Genomic DNA, 24,442 nt, shown 5'->3' with positions numbered 1-24,442 from the left:
CTAAAGGGGGGAAAATAATCAAAGTGGAAAACAAACCATGTTTAGTAACATAAATAAACAAATATGGCTGGAAGAACAACCCATATCTCAATAATAACCCTAAATGTTAATGGCTTAAACTCACCAATCAAGAGACACAGGCTAGTAGAATGGATCACAAAACAAGACCCAACAATATGCTGCCTACAGGAGACGCATTTGATAGGAAAAGACATACATAGGCTGAAGGTGAAAGGTTGGGAAAAATCATATCACTCATATGGACTTCGGAAACAAGCAGGAGTATCCATACTCATATCAAATAAAATAGATTTTAAGCCAAAGTTAATCAAAAGGGATAAAGAGGGACACTACATACTGCTCAAGGGAACCATACACCAACAAGACATAACAATCATAAATATATATGCCCCAAACAATGGTGCAGCTATGTTCATCAAACAAACTCTTCTCAAGTTCAAGAGTCTAATAGACCACCATACAATAATCATGGGAGACTTCAACACACCTCTCTCACCACTGGACAGATCTTCCAAACAAAAGTTGAATAAGGAAACTATAGAACTCAATAACACAATTAATAACCTAGACTTAATTGACATATATAGAATATACCACCCAACATCAAACAGTTACACTTTTTTCTCAGCAGCACATGGATCCTTCTCAAAAATAGATCATATATTATGTCACAGGGAAACTCTTAGACAATACAAAGGAGTAGAGATAATACCATGCATCCTATCTGATCATAATGGAATGGAACTGAAAATCAACGATAAAAGAAGGAAGGAAAAAGAATATATCACTTGGAGAATGAACAATAGGTTACTGAATAATCAATGGGTTATAGAAGACATCAAGGAGGAAATTAAAAAATTCTTAGAGATTAATGAAAACACAGACACAACATATCGGAATCTATGGGACACATTGAAAGCAGTTCTAAGAGGAAAATTCATTGCTTGGAGTTCATTCCTTAAAAAAAGAAAAAACCAACAAATAAATGATCTCATACTTCATCTCAAAATCCTAGAAAAAGAAGAGCAAAACAACAGCAAAAGAAGTAGAAGGCAAGAAATAATTAAAATCAGAGCTGAAATCAATGAAATCGAAACAAAAGAAACAATTGAAAAAATTGACAAAACTAAAAGTTGGTTCTTTGAAAAAATAAACAAAATCGACAGACCCTTAGCCATGCTAGCGAAGAGAAGAAGAGAGAGAACTCAAATCACTAACATACGGGATGAAAGAGGCAATATCACAACAGACACTTCAGAAATACAGAAGATAATCAAAAATTATTTTGAATCCTTATACTCCAATAAATTAGAAGATAGTGAAGGCATAGATAAATTTCTTAAGTCATATGATCTGCCCAGATTGAGTCAGGATGATATAGACAACCTAAACAGACCAATATCAATTGAGGAAATAGAAGAAACCATCAAAAGACTACCAACTAAGAAAAGCCCAGGACCAGATGGGTATACAGCAGAGTTTTACAAAACCTTTAAAGAGGAACTAATACCAATACTTTTCAAGCTACTTCGGGAAATAGAAAAAGAGGGAGAACTTCCAAATTCATTCTACGAGGCCAACATCACCCTGATACCTAAACCAGACAAAGACACTTCAAAGAAAGAAAACTACAGACCAATATCTCTAATGAACCTAGATGCAAAAATCCTCAATAAAATTCTGGCCACTCGGATACAAAGGCACATCAAAAAAATTGTGCACCATGATCAAGTAGGATTCATCCCTGGGATGCAAGGCTGGTTCAATATAAGGAAATCAATAAATGTTATTCACCACATCAATAGACTTAAAAATAAGAACCATATGATCATCTCGATAGATGCGGAAAAAGCATTCGACAAAGTACAGCATCCCTTTATGTTCAAAACTCTAGAAAAACTAGGGATAACAGGAACATACCTCAATATTGTAAAAGCAATCTATGCTAAGCCTCAGGCTAGCATCATTCTGAATGGAGAAAAATTGAAGGCATTCCCTCTAAAATCTGGAACAAGACAGGGATGCCCTCTCTCACCACTTCTGTTCAACATAGTTCTCGAAACACTGGCCAGAGCAATTAGACAGACGAAAGAAATTAAAGGCATAAAAATAGGAAAAGAAGAACTTAAATTATCACTATTTGCAGATGACATGATTCTATACCTAGCAGACCCAAAAGGGTCTACAAAGAAACTATTAGAGCTAATAAATGAATTCAGCAAAGTGGCAGGATATAAAATCAACACGCATAAATCAAAGGCATTCCTGTATATCAGCGACAAATCCTCTGAAATGGAAATGAGGACAACCACTCCATTCACAATATCTTCAAAAAAAATAAAATACTTGGGAATCAACCTAACAAAAGAGGTGAAAGACTTATACAATGAAAACTACAGAACCCTAAAGAGAGAAATAGAAGAAGATCTTAGAAGATGGAAAAATATACCCTGTTCATGGATAGGCAGAACTAACATCATCAAAATGGCGATATTACCAAAAGTTCTCTATAGGTTTAATGCAATGCCAATCAAAATCCCAACGGCATTTCTTGTAGAAATAGAGAAAGCAATGATGAAATTCATATGGAAAAATAAAAGACCCAGAATAGCAAAAACAATGCTAAGCAGGTAGTGTGAATCAGGCGGTATAGCGATACCAGACTTCAAACTATATTACAGAGCAATAGTAACAAAAACAGCATGGTACTGGTACCAAAACAGGCGGGTGGACCAATGGTACAGAATAGAGGACACAGAAACCAATCCACAAAACTACAACTATCTTATATTTGATAAAGGGGCTAAAAGCATGCAATGGAGGAAGGATAGCATCTTCAACAAATGGTGCTGGGAAAACTGGAAATCCATATGCAACAAAATGAAACTGAATCCCTTTCTCTTGCCATGCACAAAAGTTAATTCAAAATGGATCAAGGAGCTTGATATCAAATCAGAGACGCGCCGTCTGATAGAAGAAAAAGTTGGCTACGATCTACAGTCGGTGGGGTCGGGCTCCAAATTCCTCAATAGGACACCCATAGCACAAAAGTTAATAACTAGAATCAACAAATGGGACTTACTCAAACTAAAAAGTTTTTTCTCAGCAAAAGATACAATAAGAGAGGTAAATAGAGAGCCTACATCCTGGGAACAAATCTTTACTCCTCACACTTCAGATAGAGCCCTAATATCCAGAGTATACAAAGAGCTCAAAAAATTAGACAATAAGAGAACAAACAACCCAATCAACAAATGGGCCAAGGACCTGAACAGACACTTCTCAGAGGAGGACATACAATCAATCAACAAGTACATGAAAAAATGCTCACCATCTCTAGCAGTCAGAGAAATGCAAATCAAAACCACCCTAAGATACCATCTCACTCCAGTTAGATTGGCAGCCATTATGAAGTCAAACAACAACAAGTGCTGGCGAGGATGTGGGGAAAAGGGTACACTTGTACATTGCTGGTGGGACTGCAAATTGGTGCAGCCAATTTGGAAAGCAGTATGGAGATTTCTTGGAAAGCTGGGAATGGAGCCACCATTTGACCCAGCTATTCCCCTTCTCGGTCTATTCCCTAAAGACCTAAAAAGAGCATGCTACAAGATAGTTGTGCTGCATATTTATGTACATTCACGTTTCTACATTTGCACTATTTCCTCAGGATACATAATTGTATCTCAGTACAATTTCATCTCAGAAGTATGCTCACTTTAATTACTCATGATAATTAAAGTGTTGTCAGACAAGTTTTTTGGTCATAAGACATTTCTAAGTACAAATATCTATTCAAGAAATATCTATTTTTCTTCTCAAATGACTTTAGCTATAATTGGCAAGAAGTGTTTCTCCAATTGAGCATTCAGACTAGACACCAGAATAGAAGGAGGAATGATCTCAGAGGCCAAGGAACTTCCTGATTTGGATAGTTACAACAGAGCACCCCTGAGCATGGTGGTGTATACCTGTAATCTAGCTACTTCAGAGGCTGAGCTGAAGGATTGCAAATTCAACACCAGCCTGGGCAATTTAGTGAGACACTGTTCCAAAATAACATAAAAATTTCCAGGTGCAGTGGTGCACACCTGTAATCCCAGTGGCTTGGGAGGCTGAGGCAGGAGGATCTTAAGTTCAAAGCCATCCTCAGCATTTTGGTGAGGCCTTAAGCAAATTAGTGAGACACAGTCTCAATATGAAAAATAAAAAGGGCTGGGATGTGGCTCAGTGATAGAGCACTCCTGGGTTTTATTTAATACACAGTACCATTTTATATATATATATATATATATATATATATATATATATATATATATATATATATATATATATATATATGTTGGAGATGTAGCTCAGTGGTAGGGCACTCTTGTGTTGCAAAACCACAAACAAAAGCAAAAAACAGAGCAGTTGAGTATACTATATCTGTTCTACATCTCAGGATTTCATATCTGTGGATTAAATCAACAATGCCTGGAAAACATTTGTAAAAAATTGCATTTCTACTGAATATATAGAGATATTTTCTTGTCATGGTTTTCTTAAACACACTGCTGTCATCTTAAGTACTATAATATAGATATAATTCAAAGTATACAGGAGAGAGCAGGAAGAATATACACAAATACTATGCTGTTCATTGTAAAGCACTTGAGCATCTGCAGATTTTGGCCTCTGTGAAGTTCCTGTAGGAACTAATGCCCTATGGATACTGAGAGACTACTGGCAGAGCAGACACCTCCCACTCTACTGCCAAAAAACATGGTTTGTGCAGAAACCCTGAACCTCAGGGTGCCATGGTGCAGGATGTTTGTTGACCTCCTCTAAAGAGGGGAAGTGAAGGACATTGGGACTGGGATTTTTCCCTTAAAGATGAAGACACATTGTCAGTTGAAAGGCTAAACAAACATTAGTGACATGTATTATTTTAAAAATCTGCTTTATTTAGCATTTAAAAGAGAGAAAACATCACAGTGATACAGATACTGCACATCTGAGGACTCATCACAAGGCTTCCAGGTATGTGAAGTGGGTGCTCAACATTTGTAAGATGTTCTTGGGTCAAGGGAAATTAAAGGAAATTTGCCTAATTTTTGCAAAGGACCTTGGCCCGAATTTCTGGAATGAGAGGGGCAGAGATAATTTTCTTGTAATGCTCAGCTTCAGAGATAAACTAAGAAGGTAAGAGCTAGATAACTAGGTAACAAAGTGAGACACCAGATGTGACTGAACCATGATGTGAGATCAGAGGATGACATTCTGAGGAGAGCCACTGGATCTCTGAGGAGCAGGTAAACAGAGGAGCCAGGAGGGCAGGGGCCTTCCGCAGCCCCAGCTAGAGAGCAGAGGTGGAGGCAGAGGAGGAAAAGATCCTGAGCAGAGGGCTCTACACCAGAGGGCTGAGCAGGGTGGGACAAGGGCCAGTGCAGGACTTCAGTGCTTGTAGCTCCTGCTGGAGGTGGTGGAGGAGTATTTGATGGTGGAGCTGCTGCCACCAGAGGAGCTGAGGCCACCCCCGATGCCTCTGCCACTGCCAGAACTGAAGCCACCTCCAAGGCTGTGACCACTGCTGTAGGAGTAGCTGTTGCCTCCGCCCAGTCCGAAGCCACTGCCGGCACCCCCAGCGCTGCCATAGCCGCTGGACACAGTGGACTGCACCACAGCTGTAGGGAGGACAACAGGAAACAGACACCGTGAGCTCACTCTGTCACCTGAGCCAGCTCACAAGGTCAACAACTGGGAGGCAGACAAGCCAAGTACTTACAGATGTTGACGGGTCCAACGCCCTCGCCACTCAGCCTAGGAGGAGAGGAACACAGAGGATGAGCCCTCCACAGCCCATACTTGATCCCAGGAGAAGCCTCCACCCGAGGCTCATGGAGACCTCCCACCCCTGATCCAGAGAGTCTCCTGACAGCACCCATCATTACTGGCCACAATCCCCTGCTCAGGGCCAGACCCCTCCCACAGGTGCTCAGAGGGGTGTGTCACCCACCTGCACTCCTCGCCTTCCAGCAGCTTCCTGTAGGTGGCGATCTCCACGTCCAGGGCCAGCTTGACATTCATGAGCTCCTGGTACTCCTTCAGCAGCCTGGCCATGTCCTGCTTGGCCTTCTGCAGGGCATCCTCCAGCCCTTCCAGCTTGCTCTTGGCATCCTTGAGGGCCATCTCCCCACGCTGCTCCGCATCAGCAATGGCGGCCTGCAGGCTGGCGCACTGCAAGGGGAAGCAAGGAAATGGGCTTGGAGCCTGGGCCTTCCAGGAGGCTCATCCCTGCTCTTCCTGCCCAGTGAAGAAGAGCCCGGGAGGCTGGACTGCATGGACAAGCAGCCCCGACCCTGTCTCTGCCCTGTACCTGCTTCTTGACGTGGTCGATCTCTGATCTGAGCCTCTGGATCATGCGGTTGATCTCAGCAATCTCCTGCTTGGTGTTGCGCAGGTCATCCCCATGTCTGCCTGCTGTGACCTGCAGCTCCTCATACTGTCGTGCAGGGGGGAGAGGGAGACAGAGAATGTGTGGGGTTTTACATGTGCACAATGCTGTCTCGCTTCGGAGTCAGTCAGTGAGTTATCTCCACCTATTGGCTTCTCCTCAATGAATTTTAGAAAAGTTGATGTTAAGTGGCTGGACATGGTGGAACCAAGCCTCAGAACATCCTGGTGGGAACCAGAGACAGTTATCTCTCAGGGACTGACAAAGTTGTGCTCTGTGTCTCTGAGAGCCATCAGTGACAATGAAGCTTAAGCAAAGATGACTTGGTCCTTTATGGAAGCTTCCACCTGCCTGGGGGTTCTGCTTCTTCTTCCTAGACACGGACATCATATCTGAGAGCTGTTCTAAGCATGTGGGGTACACTTTCTGTGAGAGGACTTTAGCCTCCTTTCAGTAATTCCCCCATGAAGTCAGGAGGCTTCTCGAGCTCAGGGTGGGGCTGGGGCCTCCTTAGCGGCTGCCAAGTCACTGCTCACCTTGGTCTGGTACCAGGACTCAGCCTCAGCCCGGCTCCTCTGAGCGATCTCCTCATATTGGGCCTTGACTTCGGCGATGATGCTGTCCAGGTCCAGGTTGCGGTTGTTGTCCATGGACAGCACCACAGAAGTGTCTGAGATGTGGGTTTGCATCTGAGACAGTTCCTGCAGAGCACAAGGTCCTAAGGTCATCTTGGCCTGGGCTGCTTACCAAGGTGCCCAATGGGGACATGACTTCCCACCCTGCAGAACCCATCTGAGTGAAGGAAAAGGGGTAGAGATGCTCACTGCCTCATAGATGGCTCTGAGGAAGTTGATCTCATCCATGAGACTGTCTGCCTTGGCTTGCAGTTCCACCTTGTTCATGTAGGCAGCATCCACATCCTGGGGAAAGAGCAGACAGTTTGGAATCAGCTGAGCCCTTATGCCCAGCCCACATTTTATCACCATGGCAATGGTCTTGTTAGATGGGAGGGGGATGCAGAGTCATGTCTCTCCTTGAGCAGAGAAACTAGAACCCTGATTAATTAGCTCACCTTCTTCAGGGTCACAAACTCATTCTCTGCTGCTGTGCGTTTGTTGATTTCATCTTCGTATCTAGGAGAAGAGGGTTGACACACATCTGAGCTAGTGGGTGGTTGAAGCTGAAAGGCAGTCTGGGATCTAACACTTTCCATAGATAGAAAATATCTAAGTCTATCTTTCCTGCCACTGAAAGCCTGAAAGGTGACTAAATTTTTCAAATCATTGCCCTCCCATGTTTATTGATACCCCAATATTGGTTTATTTTCTTCTAGCCTTGAATTTTGATATTCACCTCAATGAACATATAGTGCTCAGTGGTCATGCCCACATCTAGCCCTGGCCACTCATTCATGTCTAAGTGTGAGCCTTGGGATCCTGAGCCCATTCCTCTTTAACCTACTTTTTCTTATTGTCCTCGACCAGGTCCTGCATGCTCCTCAGTTCTGAGTCCAGGCGGCCTCTCTCCCCCAGGATCCCATCCAGCTGCCTCCTGAGGTTGTTGATGTACTGCTCGAACAAAGGCTCCAGGCTCTGCCTCACAGTCTTGGTGCCCTGCTCCTGGAGCAGGGTCCACTTGGTGTCCAGGACCTTGTTCTGCTGCTCCAGGAAGCGCACCTGGAGGGGAGCAGAGTGTGAAGAAAGAAAAGCTTGCATTTCTTGTTTCCATGTTCTCCTCACTCTTGTATGTCACCGGCTGTCCCCTAAACTTTTCCATGTGCTCTGCCCTCCTGGGTCTCAGAAGGAAGGTCCAGAGTGAAGTACCCAACCTCATTCTTCTAGGGAAGATGGGTCCATCCTGCAGGGCCTAGGCAAAACCTGGAAGAGCTGGCTGGAGCTGTGGGTGGCCTCGTGCTGAGAGCCTTGAAGGCACTCAGGCTGCCACCAGGTGAACACATCTGCCTTCCTGTGCCTCAGCCATGCTACAGTGGGGCACCGAGCTTGTCTCTCTCTGCAATAGTAATCATGGAGCCCTTCGTGGATCACCTCTGAATGAGAATCAGGCTCTGGCTGCCAGTCCAACTAAGAAAGGGGCCCCCAAATGTAGGACTTAGGAGCAAATGGGAACCCCTACAAAACATCAAGGTATTTGCACAAAGCCTGAAAATTCTTCCCTCTCCCCTCTGTCTTTGGCATTTTTTCAAAGATTCTCAGCAGGTTTTTGGATAGGGTCATGTCTCACCTTGTCAATGAAGGAGGCGAACTTGTTGTTGAGGGTCTTGATCTGCTCACGCTCCTCGGTCCTCACCCGCTGGATGGTGGGGTCGATTTCCAGGTTCAGAGGAGTCAGGAGATTCTGGTTGATGGTGACCTCTTGGATGCCTCCAGGGGGGCACACAGGGAAGCCAGCGCCCCCGTAGCCACCACCAAGGCCAGCAGCACCACCGAGCCCAAAGCCACTACCAGCTCCACCTCCAAAACCAAATCCACTGCTGAAGCCGAAGCCACCTCCAACTCCGCTGCCATAACCGCCGCCCATGACGCAGCTGCCCCCTCCAATGGAGATCCTCTTGGAGGTCCCTGTGCCATAGAGGCTCCTGCTGCCAAAACCTGCGCTTCTGCATGCCGCCCCCATGCCACCACTGCCCCTGGAGCGGGACACAGACATGCTGCTGAAGCCAGAGCGACAGAGCCCTGGGGCTCTGGCTGAGCTGGCACTGAAGCCTCTGCGGCTGCTGCTGCTGCTCTGGATCCTCGTGGTGGACTTGCTGGTCATGGTGCCTGGAGATGAGAAGGCTGGGCAAGGCGAGAGAGGCTGGAGGGCAGAGCAGAGAGGAGCAGATGAAGGAGATGGGCTCAGGCAGAGCTTATATATGGTGTGAGTGGGCTGGGCTCAGGGCTGGAAGGTGAGCTTGCAGATTGGGAAGGGCTGGGCTTTACAAACAGTGAGATCACACCTGGATTATTAGAAAAGTTATGAAATAACCAGATTGCATTTTTGGCTTCCTTTAGTCAGGGAAAATACTTCTGCCTACAGCTGTGACTTGATCTCTGTACAATAAGGCAATTCTCAATTCACTGTGCCTAGGAGTTAGTCACTGTCTGAAACAAAGGTTCTCCATGTCATCCTTTTGTTTTAAAATGCTCTGCCTGCTGTCTTCTTCCCAGTCTGGTCCTTTCAACCTACAGAAATATTGAATATTAAATGTCATCGTATGCTAACAATAAGATCACCATTTTCTTTCATTTATTCTAAATGATAAACTTTTTTTTCCATTTTATAAAAATTTAAGCAGGTAGAAAATTAAAAAATGCACATTACTTGCCATGTATACTCATCTTTAATATTTAAGATCTTTGGACCATAGCTCTTCTTCCATGCTTCCCTCCTGTTCACCTACCAACCCTAAATTATATGAAAGCAATTCCCAGAAATCATTTTTCTTCAGTAGATAATGCAATATTATGTCTATATTTTAAAAACATACATTCAAAAATCATCCTTATCACTTGAAGAAATAAATTTATTCATTAAAACTTCAATTTATAGTGTTTAATTTTCCAGTATCGATTTATTAGATTTTTTAAAAAATTTGGCTGTCCATATCAGTCAAATAAACCTATTCATATTTTATTTGATAATATATTTTAACTAAAATGCCTTTTAAGTCCTAAAATTTCCTCCTCTCTCCTTTTCTCTTAATAACATATTTCTTAAGGAAATCACTGTCCTGTGTTGTCTTTCAGTGTTTGTGATTTTATATTTGCACACTCATGGTGTTTCATGAACACACTACTGTCTCCTTCATATTTTCTTAAACTGTTAGTTGAAGCTTAGGAAGGTTCTCTTATATGTTCAGACATTTCAGATGTGGATGTAGTAGAATGCCTACTTAAATATTAAATGTGGTTTTTACACATTTATTCATATATTTACAAATTGAATATATACTATGTTTGATGAACAGATTGCATCCTGGGTCATTTGCTATCACTCAGTTTTAGTACATGAAAGAAAGTATTGTTATTAGTTCCATGTGTGTCCTTTTAGTAACTTGGATATGATTTTGTGCCTTTCCTGGGGAATAGGTGTGATATATGTATTTGTGTGTGTGTGTGTGTGTGTGTGTGACTCTTCATTTTACATATATGTATATGTATACACATTTGCATATATATTAAAACCTTGTATATGTATCATATATGTTCTCTTTTCCAATTATACTGTTGTATTCACTTAGTCTCCAATTTCTATGTTTTCTCTTGATTCTCCTTTAACAATCAATGTTCCCTTTTGTGTAACTGTTTGCTTTTGTTTCTCCCTTTCTACAGGTCCATTATTGACATTCTGCCATGTCTTTCCTCTTTGTGTTGTTTTTGGTTTGGTCTTCATTACTATCGTGACTTTAGTTTTTCTCTGAGCTTTGTAAGTTACTGTCTCGCCATATTGTCCACATTCTCTTATTTTGCAGTCAAGATCCTGTTATTGAATTTCTTGCTAATACTGTATTGCACCTTTTTTTTCTGTTGAGTGTTACATGCCCTTTGATTTTCTTATTGCTTTCATCATTTGATTGCACACATGGATCCTGCAGTGGTTCCTCTCTGAATAGTGCTCATCTGCGGATGAGACGAATACCTTCTGGACCTGCCATTTGCAGAAACTATTCTGGGGGAGGAGCTGAGGCCATTTCCAGGCTAAGAGCAATTCTCTTTATGACACATAGCTAAGTGAATAATTCTTTTATTCTTTAATTCAGACAACCCATCAAAGATCATTGCACAGAGGCTCATGAATCATAGTCTCTGTACTTTCTTTGCTTCATCATCAAAATGCTGCCAATAGGCAACAAAATGGTATCAGCTTGATTGAGCCATGAGATACCCAGATATTGGGTTAAACATTTTCTGGATATGTCTGAGAGGGGTTTCTGTATAAGATTAAAATCTGAATTGCTTAATTGAATAAAGTGGATTGTCAGTCCTAATGTGGGTGGACGTAATCAATGAGTTGAAAACCTAACGGTAATAAAGGACGGAGCAAGTGGATAGTCTTCTTGTATGATTGCCTTTGAACTGGGACATTGTTTTTACCTGCCTTCAGACACACACCAAAACATCAGCTTGTTTTATATCTTGAACTTGTCATGATTTCAACTGAAACTGCACCATTGACTTTTCTGTTTTTTGGGTCTGGAACAAGGTCATTGGCTCTCTGTCAAACTTATCTTGTGACTTGTCATCCTCCAAAATTACATCAGCCAATTCTTTATAATCTCTCTCTTTCTCTGAGGTGTGGGGGGGTTCCTGCTGCCAAAGCCAGCACCTACGTACATAGCCCTCATGCTATCACTGCCCCTGAAGCAAGACACGGACACATTACTGAAGCCAGCAATATACCTATGTATACACACCCACACATACACACAATATATATATATTGTGTGTATGTATGTGTGTGTGTGTGTATATATATACACACACATATACATACATAAATTAACATACATATATATATTTAGGTAGATATCTATGTACACACACATATATCAATATATACATCAAAATATATACCTGAAATGTAGATATCTATATATAGATTTTATATATATACATATATGTGTGTGTATATATATATATATATATATATATATATATATATATACACACACACACACACATCACATACATACAATGTGTATGTATGCCCTCTATTTATTTCCTATAATGTTTTCATAATTGTTAGTCATACCCCCACAAGAAATAAACTTATCAACCAGAGTTCAGTTGCTATGTACAATTCTCTTTTCTTTTAGTCTCAGATAGTCAAGAGTTACTTAGGTCAGCCTTTTTATATCCCACCCCCAACTCCAGCAAGGTTAGTTCATATATTTGTAATATACTTAGATTCTCTTGTCACATTGTGCGTTTCATCCTAGGCTATCTTGACCTCATAAATTATTATTTTTTTAAAAACGTCAGTCCTTAAGTTTTACTCTAGAGTATAAAATTCTGTATTTTTTTCCAGTCAAAATCCTAGAAAGTGATCCTTTTATATGAATAAACCGATTGTGAAGTTCATATGGAAAGGCAAAAATGCCAGAATAGCTAATTCAATATTGAAGAAGAGGAACAAAATCACAGGACTGCACTATTCAACTTTAAGACCTACTATGAAGCTAGAGTAATCAAGATAGATAACAAGAATAAACAAATAGGTCAAGGAACAATATAGAGAACCCAGAACTGAACACATACATTCACTCAACTGATCTTGGCAAACAAGCAAAGTCAACACAATGGAGCAGACAGTCTTCAATAGATGGTGCTGGAACAAGTGGGCATCCACATACAAAAGAAAAAAAATGAATCCAGACACAGACCTTATGTTCTACACAACCAACTCCCAGTGAATAATAACCCCAGATATAAAATGCCAAACTACAAAATTCCTAGAAGATAACATAGAAACAAACCTAGATGACGTTTGGTATGGTGATCAGTTTTTAGATACAGTAACAAATTTATGAACCACAAAAGAAATAATTGATAATCCAGACTTCATTAAAATTAAAACTTGTCTGTGAAAGCCAGCATTGAGAGAATGAGAAATCAGTTCATAGACTAGGGGAAAATATTGGCAAAAGACATATCTGATAAAGAATATACCCAAAATGTACCAAGAACCCTAATTTCAACAATAAGAAACAACATGATTATAAGAGGGGCCAAAGTCCTTTAAAGACCCCTCACTAGAGTTAGGGATGTAGTTAGGTGGTAGAGCACTTGCCTAGCATGTACAAGGACCTGGGTTTGATCCCCAGCACTGAAAAAAAAAAAAAAAAAAAAAAAAAAAAACAGAAAGAAAGAAAGAAAAAGAAAAGAAAAGAAAAAAACAAACCCAACCAAACAAGCAAGCAAAACATCACTGCATTGAACAAAACAAACGTAAGACAAATACAGATAAGAAGGTGCTTGATAGCACATGCCACCAGAGAGCTGCAAATAAAAACAACAATGAGGTGTCACCACACAACTGGGAGAATGGCTAAAATCCAGAACACCAGCAACTGGAATGCGTGGCAAGGCTATGGAACAGGAAGCTCTCATGCATTGCTGGGAAGGGGGGGGCAGGGTGGGGGTGGGGAGGCAGGGATGCAAAATCATATAGCCACTGAGGACGAGATTGGCAGTTTCCTACAAAACCAAACATACTCTTACCATACAATCCAGCAATCACATTCCCTGGTATTTACCCAAATGAGTTGAAAACATGCCAATGCAAAAACTTGCATATGACTGTTTATAGAAGCTTTATTCCTAATTGCCCAAACTTGAGAGCAACCAAGATGCCCATCAATTGTTGAACAGATGAACACATTGTGGTACCTCCAGACAATGGATGTTAGTTAGCATTAAGAAAAAATGAACATCAAGCCAAGAAAAGATTTCAAGGAACTTGGATACATATTATTGAGTGAAAGAAGCCAATCTGAAAGGTTACACATGATTCCAACTATATTATATTCTGTAAACCGAAGAAAGTAACAAGATCAGTGGTTTCCAGGGATTGGGGGGAGGAGTGTGTAAATGAGGTACAGCAGATTTTAGGATAATGAAACTATTCTGTATAATACTAAAATAGTAGATAATACATTTTTCAAAACCCAAAGAAGGTACAACACCAGGAGTGAATTCTAATGTGAACTAAGGACTTTGGATAATAATGACATGCCAGTGTAGTAGATGCATCCATTTTAACAAATGTACCATTCTCACAGTGTGTGAAGTTATAAATTTGTGGCTATAAAATATATGGTCTAAATCTCTGTACCTTCTTAACAATTTTGCTGTGAAACAAAATTGCTCAAAAAAGTGGAAGAAGCTGGAGGACATTATGCTAAGTGAAACAAGTCAGCCATAGAAGGAAAAATATTGTTGATCTACTTAAATGCAAAATATAAAGAGCTGAACTTAACAGAAGTAGAAAGTACAGAGATGGTTACCAGAGGCTGAGGTTACGTGGACTAAGGGGATTAATTTTCTGTTAGACAAGAGGATCTATTGCACAGCAGGGTGATGATAGTCAATGCAGACATACAGTACACTTCAAAATAACTAGGATGGTGAATTTCAAATGTCTCATTGCGAAAAATGGTTAGCATGGCGATGAATACGTTAATTAGTTTGATTTAATCAAACCACATTGTACAAATATCAAAACATCTTATTGTATCCCATAAATGTAAACATTTATGGTTTGTCAATGAAAATAATAATTTAAAAAATAAAAGAAGAGCGGGGGTCAGGGTAGCCCAGTGTTGGACAGGACACCATGGGAGACAGACCCCATGTGGTTTCTGGCTCATCTCCATCTCTCAAAGCTTTTGGACATGCACACAGCTGAAGGAGGTATCCCTGGCGGAGAACTTTGGAAAGCTCCCTCTGGTGAGACTGGGCAGGGGTGGCAGGGTGGGGGTGGGGATAGCCTTGAGAAAGCAGCTGAGGAATGGAGGGATCTGGATTTCCAGAGACTTCAGAGATGATGCCTGCTCTGATAGGAACCGTGAATCAATGCTCCGACTTGGGGCTAATTTGCTGAATGAGGTAGTTCCATCCTCAGTCCCGCATGGGAGACAGGTTAGGGCAAGTCTTTGTCAGACTCCATCTGCTTAAGCATGATAGGGTTTGGACTGCTGTCCCTTGCATGAGCATTGCAGACTCTCTCTCTCTCGTTGCTATCCAGGCATGTCCTGCCACCTGGACCAGCTCCTCTGTCCGTCTTCCCTGGAGAAGCCTGAGCCAAGCGTGACTCAGGGAAGCTTTTCAGCACTACCCCTGGGTTCAGCCTGCCACTTTATTTCTCGACTACAGCAAACACCATCTCCACCATCTTAGCCTAAAGAATCAGCCTGAGGGGGCTGGGAGAAAAAAATTGACAGTGAGCAAGGAACAGCTTCTAGCCAGAAACCCCTGATCTGAGAGCCCATCTTTCTTCATCTTTCCCATTGATGGCTTTCGGCTTGACCCTGCCGTCTCCCATGGGGGCAGAATTCCATGAGCCCAATTCACGGATCTTTCCCTCTGTTTTACATTGCTAATAATGAATGTTAATCTTGAATTTTTCAGCATCTCTTGCATTGAATTAGAATGGCTTTCTCATAGTTTATTTTAGAAAGATGTTCAATAAAAAAAAATTAAAGAAAATTCTAAACGTTTTACAAAATCATAATTTCATGATTTCACTAATAGTGTGTCCTATGTTTCACCTATTTGCCTTGCAAAAATTTTTTTGCCTTGCTATATAAACTTTATTTATTTTGTTGATACTTACAAAATAGCTTATCAGAATTTAAATTGGGACTGTGTTGATTACATCTTAAGTTAGAAAGAATTGACAGTTTAATAACGTTGAATCTTTTGATCCATGAACATAGGATATCTTTTCATTTATTTAGATCTTCGATTGCTTTCATCGGTACTTTCCTCAGAATCTGGTTTTCTAGTCATAGATTCTCTACATGTTTTGTTAGATTCAGGCCTAAACACTCTATCTTTATTGTTATTATGAATGACATTGATTTTTAATTTGAAATTTCAGTTTTTCATTGCTAGTATGTAAAAAATTATTTATTTTATAGAGTAATCTTCTATCTTATAACTTTGCTTATACTTGCTTATTACTTACAGGGAGATTTTTGATATATTCTTCAGATTTTCTACATAATATTATAGGAGAATAAAGAGAGTTTAATTTCTTTATTTCTAATATGTATAATTTTATTGCTTTTTGTAACCTCATTGTTTTAGTTAGAGTTGCAGTACAATGTGAATAACAGTGGAGAGAGGGGATACTCTCATCTTGTTCTCAATCTTAGGGGAAAAGGGATGTAGGATAATATTATTTTTACCAAGTTGAATGTTGCCCTTTATTCCCCATTTGCTAGGACATTATTTTTGGGTTTCTGAACATTATTGGGTATTGAATTATATCATACACCTTTTTATGCATTGATTGCTATTTTCATCTGATTTTTCTTATTTAGCTCTTGGATGTGGTAAATCACATTGAATGGTTTCTGTTGAACTAGCCTTGAATATCTAGAACAACTCCCAAGAGGACATGGTATATAATTCTTTGTATACTTGGTAGGAATAAATATGGCACATTTCATTGAACATTTTATGTCAATATTCATAAGAGGTCTGGTTGGCAGTGTTCCTTTCTTGAATTGCCATTATTTAGTTTGGGTGTCAGAATAATACTGGCCTAGAAAGAATGAATCAGAAAGTGCTCCCCCTGCTTCCATTTCCTGGAAGAGGCTGTAAAGATTTGGTTCCATTTCATTTTTTAAATGAAGGTAGACTTAACCAATAAGAATATACCTCAGTGCTTTCTTTTCAGAAGCTTATTTATTAGTGATTTAACTTATTCAATAGGTCTGTGGATATTCTGATTATCCTTTTGAGAAATCTGGCTGGTTTAACCTTTTTTGAATCAATTTTGACATAGAGTTGTTTGTAGTATTCCTTCATTGTGTTTTTAATGCCCATGCGCAACGATATTAAATTTTGTCACCTGAACCAGCTCACAAGGTCAACAAATGAGGAGGTGGCAATGTGACAAGCTGCCTGTGTTGCTGCGGGGACAGTGAGAGGTGAACACAGCAGATAATGATATTGAAGGATCCAAAAACTACAATAAAAATCTATGCAAATTTCTACGGTAATATGAGAACCTGAGGATTAGGAAAATAATTGTCACTTATGGGGTCCACAGGGATTGATATAGCCTCAGGATAGTACAAGTCAACTGACCAACCTTGAATTTTATTTGGAGTTTCCTCTTAACCATTCATAGAAATTAAACCAGGACAATTCACTCCTGACACAGGGATGGATCCATCTCTCTTATCAACATAGACTCTGCTTCTTTGAGTCTCCATGAGAAGCCAAGAGTGTGAGAAGGAGGGAATATTCTTTTGTTGCCATTATATAACAAGAAATTTGAATTTTGGCCTTAATCTTTGAGTCCTTCATTTGACTACCTCAAATTTCTCCATTTTCTCCAGTTGTGATGATGTTGTGATGCACATCATGTTATGTACAGCTTTCTGTGTTGGTACTATTTCTTCAAGATGTATTTGTACAAGTATAATTCTGACTTAGAAGGATGCACACTTCAAATGCTCTTGAACCTTATGTCAGGCAAGTCTCTAGGTCATGAAAACAATTCTAATTAGAAATCAAATATCTTATTTTCTTGTCTAACGACTTATAGACTAACTGACCAACCATATTTCTCCAACTGGACATATGGCATTGGGAGAGATAAAGACAGTAATGTCCTAGTATGGACAGTAAAAATAGACCAGATTCCTCCACTTGCTTGTGAAAAACATCAATGAAAATGATGTGGGATGGGACCTTGAACATCAAGATAGCAAAACTCTATTTGATAAATATCTATAAAGGAGGGGAGTGAGGTATGTGGGGAATGGTTATCTTTTAAATGATAAGAAATTTATCATATGAAAAAGTTAAGAACATATGGCCTGAAAGAAAGGCAACCTGAACAACACATTATAGTATAAATCTGCTTTATTTAGCAATTAGAAACAAACAGGAAGAAAGCAAAGAGAAGATAAACCAATACAGAGATACAGATTCTGTACATCATAGGATTCATCACTTGTGTTTCCACAGTTATTACAAAAGAGGTTCACAACCCGGTAAGATGGGGTGTTCTTGGGTCAATGGAAATTGAAGGGAATCTGCCTGTTTGTGAATTCTTGACTGTGCTTCAGGCAAGACTTTCTGGAATCAGAGGACAGAGACAATGTTCTTGTAATGCTCAGCCTCAGGGAGAGCTATAAAGGCAAAACCTTGATAACTAGGTAATAAAGTGAGACACCAGATGTGACTGAACCATGATGTGAGATCAGAGGATGACATTCTGAGGGGAGCCACTGGATCTCTGAGGAGCAGGTAGACAGAGGAGGCAGGAGAGCAGGGGCCTTCCGCAGCCCCAGCTAGAGAGCAGAGGTGGAGGCAGAGGAGGAAAAGATCCTGAGCAGAGGGCTCTACACCAGAGGGCTGAGCAGGGTGGGACAAGGGCCAGTGCAGGACTTCAGTGCTTGTAGCTCCTGCTGGAGGTGGTGGAGGAGTATTTGATGGTGGAGCTGCTGCCACCAGAGGAGCTGAGGCCACCCCCGATGCCTCTGCCACTGCCAGAACTGAAGCCACCTCCAAGGCTGTGACCACTGCTGTAGGAGTAGCTGTTGCCTCCGCCCAGTCCGAAGCCACTGCCGGCACCCCCAGCGCTGCCATAGCCGCTGGACACAGTGGACTGCACCACAGCTGTAGGGAGGACAACAGGACACAGACACCTTGAGCTCACTCTGTCACCTGAGCCAGCTCACAAGGTCAACAACTGGGAGGCAGACAAGCCAAGTACTTACAGATGTTGACGGGTCCAACGCCCTCGCCACTCAGCCTAGGAGGAGAGGAACACAGAGGATGAGCCCTCCACAGCCCATACCTGATCCTAGGAGAAGCCTCCACCCGAGGCTCATGGAGACCGCCCACCCCTGATCCAGAGAGTCTCCTGACAGCACCCATCATTACTGGCCACAATCCCCTGCTCAGGGCCAGACCCCTCCCACAGGTGCTCAGAGGGGTGTGTCACCCACCTGCACTCCTCGCCTTCCAGCAGCTTCCTGTAGGTGGCGATCTCCACGTCCAGGGCCAGCTTGACATTCATGAGCTCCTGGTACTCCTTCAGCAGCCTGGCCATGTCCTGCTTGGCCTTCTGCAGGGCGTCCTCCAGCCCTTCCAGCTTGCTCTTGGCATCCTTGAGGGCCATCTCCCCACGCTGCTCCGCATCAGCAATGGCGGCCTGCAGGCTGGCGCACTGCAAGGGGAAGCAAGGAAATGAGCTTGGAGCCTGGGCCTTCCAGGAGGCTCATCCCTGCTCTTCCTGCCCAGTGAAGAAGAGCCCGGGAGGCTGGACTGCATGGACAAGCAGCCCCGACCCTGTCTCTGCCCTGTACCTGCTTCTTGACGTGGTCGATCTCCGATCTGAGCCTCTGGATCATGCGGTTGATCTCAGCAATCTCCTGCTTGGTGTTGCGCAGGTCATCCCCATGTCTGCCTGCTGTGACCTGCAGCTCCTCATACTGTCGTGAAGGGGGGAGAGGGAGACAGAGAATGCGTGGGGTTTTACATGTGCACAATGCTGTCTCGCTTCGGAGTCAGTCAGTGAGTTATCTCCACCTATTGGCTTCTCCTCAATGAATTTTAGAAAAGTTGATGTTAAGTGGCTGGACACAGTGGAACCAAGCCACAGAACATCTCAGTTAGGGAACCAGAGACTTCTTAGTTCTTTCAGGGACTGACAAAGTTGTGCTCTGTGTCTCTGAGAGCCATCAGTGAGAATGAAGTTTAAGCAAAGATGACTTGGTCCTTATCTATGGAAGCTTGCTCCTGCCTGGGAGTGGTTCTTCTGCTTCCTAGACACGGACATCATATCTGAGAGAGTTTGTTCTAAGCCTGTGGGGTACAGCTTCTGTGAGAGGACTTTAGCCTCCTTTCAGTAATTCCCCCATGAAGTCAGGAGGCTTCTCGAGCTCAGGGTGGGGCTGGGGCCTCCTTAGCGGCTGCCAAGTCACTGCTCACCTTGGTCTGGTACCAGGACTCAGCCTCAGCCCGGCTCCTCTGAGCGATCTCCTCATATTGGGCCTTGACTTCGGCGATGATGCTGTCCAGGTCCAGGTTGCGGTTGTTGTCCATGGACAGCACCACAGAAGTGTCTGAGATGTGGGTTTGCATCTGAGACAGTTCCTGCAGAGCACAAAGTCCTAAGGTCATCTTGGCCTGGGCTGCTTACCAAGGTGCCCAAATGGGACATAGGACTCCCCATCCTGCAGAACCCATCTGAGTGAAGGAAAAGGGGTAGAGATGCTCACTGCCTCATAGATGGCTCTGAGGAAGTTGATCTCATCCATGAGACTGTCTGCCTTGGCTTGCAGTTCCACCTTGTTCATGTAGGCAGCATCCACATCCTGGGGAAAGAGCAGACAGTTTGGAGTCAGCTGAGCCCTCCTGCCCAGCCCCCATTTTATCACCATGGCAATAGTCTTGTGAGATTCGATGGGGATGCAGAGTCATGTCTCTCCTTGAGCAGAGAAACTAGAACCCTGATTAATTAGCTTACCTTCTTCAGGGTCACAAACTCATTCTCTGCTGCTGTGCGTTTGTTGATTTCATCTTCATATCTAGGAGAAGAGGGTTGACACACATGTAAGCTGGTGGGTGGTTGAAGCTGAAAAGCAGCCTGGTATATCTAAATCTATCTTTCTTGCCACAGAGAGTCTGAGAGATGATTTTTGTAGTAACAACTAAAATTTCACTTCTTTAATATCCTTCAACCTCCTATTGCCCTATTTATCTTACATATTTACTTTTTAGCAATAATGATTTTTATTTCTATGACTATGGTTGCTGCATAATGGTGTCCACCTCTAGAACTTGTCACCCAATTATTTGGAGAAAACCAGCCCATCTTCTTGTTTGACTTACTTGTTCTTGTAATCTTCTACCAGATCCTGCATGCTCCTGAGTTCTGAGTCCAAGCGACCTCTCTCCCCAAGGATGGAGTCCAGCTGCCTCCTGAGGTTGCTGATGTACTGCTCAAACAAAGGCTCCAGGTTCTGTCGCACTGTCTTAGTGCCCTGTTCTTGGAGCAGGGTCCATTTGGTGTCCAGGACCTTGTTCTGTTGTTCCAGGAACCGCACCTGGAGAGGGACAAGATGATCATTTGTGAGGCAAAGGCAGGAAGAAAGAAGTGTCTCTGTTAGCAGTTCTCCCTGTGGGTCTTGGTTCTCCATTTTGTAGAGCTGCTTCTTAGCATGGACAGAGGCTCAGTTTTGTACCCACACCAAAACGTTTTTCTTTTGCAGCACAGAAATCCACCAGGGAAATTCCCCCTTGGACCATTGAGGGGTTCTCATCTTCTAAGTTATGAAGCCAATCAGTGACTTTCCACATTTCTTTTCCTCTTTCCAAGAACAATCACAAATGCAGTTTAAAAATAATATTTTCTGATATTTCCTGCTAGGTTTTAACAATGTATTGAATCTCAGTTATAAATGATATAAATGTTCACTAATGATTAGATTCCTGTCTAAGTTCCAATTTAGTGTATATCTCCTCAAATTTATCCATTTTATGGTTGTTCTTTGTTGAATAAATTAGCATTTCTACATATTGTTTAAGTGGTTCTATTGTTTTCCTAATCTAGCCAGAAAAATTGTTTTCTTTTCTCTCTCTCTCTCTCTCTCTCTCTCTCTCTCTTGATTAATATTTTCCCTCTTACACAGACCCCAGAGTGGAATCCCCAGCCCAAACACCACTGGCATCATCTTGTCAAGAGGGGGACTGGATTCTTCCCAAATCCCAGTGCCTCATCTGTGCTTCTGGGTATCAACAGTTCAGGGGTCCCCCTGTCAGGAATGAGGGCTATGGAAGAGACCCAGCAGTTCTTCTATGCTCTTGAATCTATGGGGCCAATCCCCATCCCTGTGGAGAGGTAGCCTGAGGTCCTTTTCCCTCTTTCCTAGTTTTTTCCACCCTGTAGGAAGTCTATCCTGTTCATAACTGGGGATTCTGAGGTGCCTTGCGGATGGCACTGTTTCCTGGCTCACCTTGTCGATGAAGGAGGCGAACTTGTTGTTGAGGGTCTTGATCTGCTCACGCTCCTCGGTCCTCACCCGCTGGATAGTGGGGTCGATTTCCAGGTTCAGAGGAGTCAGGAGATTCTGGTTGATGGTGACCTCTTGGATGCCTCCAGGGGGGCACACAGGGAAGCCAGCGCCCCCGTAGCCACCACCAAGGCCAGCAGCACCACCGAGCCCAAAGCCACTACCAGCTCCACCTCCAAAACCAAATCCACTGCTGAAGCCGAAGCCACCTCCAACTCCGCTGCCATATCCGCCGCCTATGGCGCAGCTGCCCCCTCCAATGGAGATCCTCTTGGAGGCCCCTGTGCCATAGAGGCTCCTGCTGCCAAAGCCTGCGCTTCTGCATGCCGCCCCCATGCCACCACTGCCCCTGGAGCGGGACACAGACATGCTGCTGAAGCCAGAGCGACAGAGCCCTGGGGCTCTGGCTGAGCTAGCACTGAAGCCTCTGCGGCTGCTGCTGCTGCTCTGGATCCTCGTGGTGGACTTGCTGGTCATGGTGCCTGGAGATGAGAAGGCTGGGAAGGCGAGAGAGACCGAAGGGCAGAGCAGAGAGGTGCAGATGAAGGAGATGGGCTCAGGCAGAGCTTATATATGGTGTGAGTGGGCTGGGCTCAGGGCTGGAAGGTGAGCTTGCAGATTGGGAAGGGCTGGGCTTTACAAACAGTGAGATCACCCCCAAGTTCTAGAAAGGTATGAAACATGAAGGTTGCCTTTTGGCTTCCTGTAGTCATGGAGAAATTCTCTTGCCTTCCAGACTTGACTTGCTCCTAACACAATGAGCCTGGATGCAAATTCACTGAAGTCATGACTTAGTCATGTTCAGGAACAAAGGAAACAAGAAGCTGATCTGTGATAATTGTCCCTTCCTTCTGCTTATTCAGACACTCCCTGTGTGCCCCCTTACACACAGGTTTCCATCTCCACCCGCACCTCCCTTCTCCTCTGGGTGGGACTCTCCCTGAGGGTTTCCAGCCATTTTCCCATGGGCCTGAGCAAGAAATGGCCTGCCATGTTTGCCCACCATGTTCGATTCAGTTCTTCGGTAGCTCCTGGCTATATGATCTGGTGATCTGAGCATGGGAATGGGGTACACAACCTTCCTCTGTAAGGCCAGAGGGATGGAGGAGTTGAAGTTTTCACTATTTAGAACCATGTTTGCTCTGTGCCCCCTGTGTGATAAGCTGCCCACTTGGCACTTTCCTGAGAGGACAGGTGCAGATCTCTCCTAACCTCTGCTAGGAACTTCTATCCATGCCTGTGCCTCCTGCCCCAGGATCTTCCATCCATGCTTGTGCCTCCTGCCCTATGGGTTTGCTTGCCCATTGAGCTGTCTTTCCAGCTGAAATTCATAGAAATTTTCTCTCTGCAGTTTTTTGGAATGTTTAGTTAGAGCTTAAGTTTAAAAAAAATCCAAAATGATTTGGACAAGAATCATGAAAGAATTCACGGAGGTTTTATTTCCACTAATTTTGACATTTCAGAAGAATCCAGAATCGAACATCTTAGCAGGGTGTGTACAGAAAGTTGAGGGGCATATAGAAGCAATGAATCATTAAAATGTGTCCTTACAAGTATGATGATTTCATAAGTAAATTCCAGATTTATATTTCTAATCTCAGTGCTTGAAATCTCAAATCTCTAAACCCTTTCTCAGAGAGCAGACAAGCCTTCAAATGAGAGTAGCACTTGGTTCACAGGAACTGAGTTTCATGTTTTCTAGTCCATGCATTAAGCACCATGAATGAGAATTGAGAACAACCCTAGGTGTATGGTGCTCTGAGAACATTTGTCTAACTGAGCAACTGTGGGAGGAAAGACCAACTCCCACACTGAGATGAGTTCCCTGAAAGTTCCAGTTACTATTTTAAATGCAGTCCCTTCTCTCCCACAAGTTGAGGGGCACAGCATCCAGGATGGCAGGGAGTTCCTGTCTAAAGCAGGTGCTAAGTCAGCGTCTGGCAGGAAAGAGATACCTTCTCAAGACAACGGAAGCAGCTGCCCTCCTCCACCCTGATTGCACAATGGCTCTTGAAGAATGTGCTTCCACCCAGTTCTGGGAAAGAGATGCTGTTCCTCATGGTCCAGGACACTGATGCACTCTACTGTTCCTGGTTAGGGGCTTTAGGCACGGCATGGGCTATGCCAGGCTTGGTAGGAAATGTGGTCAGGTCGGGTGGGAACACCCTACTTTTGTCCACCATCCCGTGTCTATGTCCATGCCTGATGCCTATGGCCACTTTACA

General features: G+C 43.0%; 2 protein-coding genes across 2 annotated transcripts; both read right to left on the bottom strand.

Moving 5' to 3' along the window:
* Positions 1-5,251: 5,251 nt before the first annotated feature.
* LOC139705010 (keratin, type II cytoskeletal 6C-like) lies at positions 5,252-9,232 on the bottom strand. Its single transcript, XM_071609183.1, has 9 exons — positions 8,699-9,232; positions 7,919-8,133; positions 7,530-7,590; positions 7,282-7,377; positions 6,994-7,158; positions 6,380-6,505; positions 6,020-6,240; positions 5,789-5,823; positions 5,252-5,687 (listed from the first exon to the last, which is right to left on the bottom strand). The coding sequence occupies exons 1-9, from the start codon at positions 9,230-9,232 to the stop codon at positions 5,458-5,460; spliced, it is 1,683 nt and encodes a 560-aa protein (XP_071465284.1). The 3' UTR covers positions 5,252-5,457.
* An 8,807-nt stretch (positions 9,233-18,039) lies between these two features.
* Krt6a (keratin 6A) lies at positions 18,040-22,694 on the bottom strand. The gene is made up of 9 exons (XM_071609182.1): positions 22,161-22,694; positions 21,037-21,251; positions 20,672-20,732; positions 20,424-20,519; positions 20,134-20,298; positions 19,509-19,634; positions 19,149-19,369; positions 18,918-18,952; positions 18,040-18,816 (listed from the first exon to the last, which is right to left on the bottom strand). The coding sequence occupies exons 1-9, from the start codon at positions 22,692-22,694 to the stop codon at positions 18,587-18,589; spliced, it is 1,683 nt and encodes a 560-aa protein (XP_071465283.1). The 3' UTR covers positions 18,040-18,586.
* Between the last annotated feature and the right edge of the window lie 1,748 nt (positions 22,695-24,442).

This window comes from Marmota flaviventris, chromosome 3 (assembly GCF_047511675.1).
Source record: "Marmota flaviventris isolate mMarFla1 chromosome 3, mMarFla1.hap1, whole genome shotgun sequence".
NCBI lineage: Eukaryota > Metazoa > Chordata > Mammalia > Rodentia > Sciuridae > Marmota > Marmota flaviventris.
The sequence above is the reverse complement of the archived record's forward strand: the minus strand, read 5'-3'. Positions and strand labels throughout refer to the sequence as shown.

What these genes read in the sequence shown, in the direction of transcription:
- LOC139705010 (XM_071609183.1), bottom strand. Translation starts at nt 9,232, where the DNA reads ATGACCAGCAAGTCCACCACGAGGATCCAGAGCAGCAGCAGCAGCCGC. An exon ending in TCGCCTCCTTCATTGACAAG is followed by an intron (nt 8,134 to 8,698) that starts GTGAGACATGAC and finishes GCTCCCCTCCAG; the next exon opens with GTGCGCTTCCTGGAGCAGCA. An exon ending in TCAGAGCCATCTATGAGGCA is followed by an intron (nt 7,159 to 7,281) that starts GTGAGCATCTCT and finishes TGTGCTCTGCAG; the next exon opens with GAACTGTCTCAGATGCAAAC.
- Krt6a (XM_071609182.1), bottom strand. Translation starts at nt 22,694, where the DNA reads ATGACCAGCAAGTCCACCACGAGGATCCAGAGCAGCAGCAGCAGCCGC. An exon ending in TCGCCTCCTTCATCGACAAG is followed by an intron (nt 21,252 to 22,160) that starts GTGAGCCAGGAA and finishes GTCCCTCTCCAG; the next exon opens with GTGCGGTTCCTGGAACAACA. An exon ending in CGTTGGACCCGTCAACATCT is followed by an intron (nt 18,817 to 18,917) that starts GTAAGTACTTGG and finishes TCCTCCCTACAG; the next exon opens with CTGTGGTGCAGTCCACTGTG.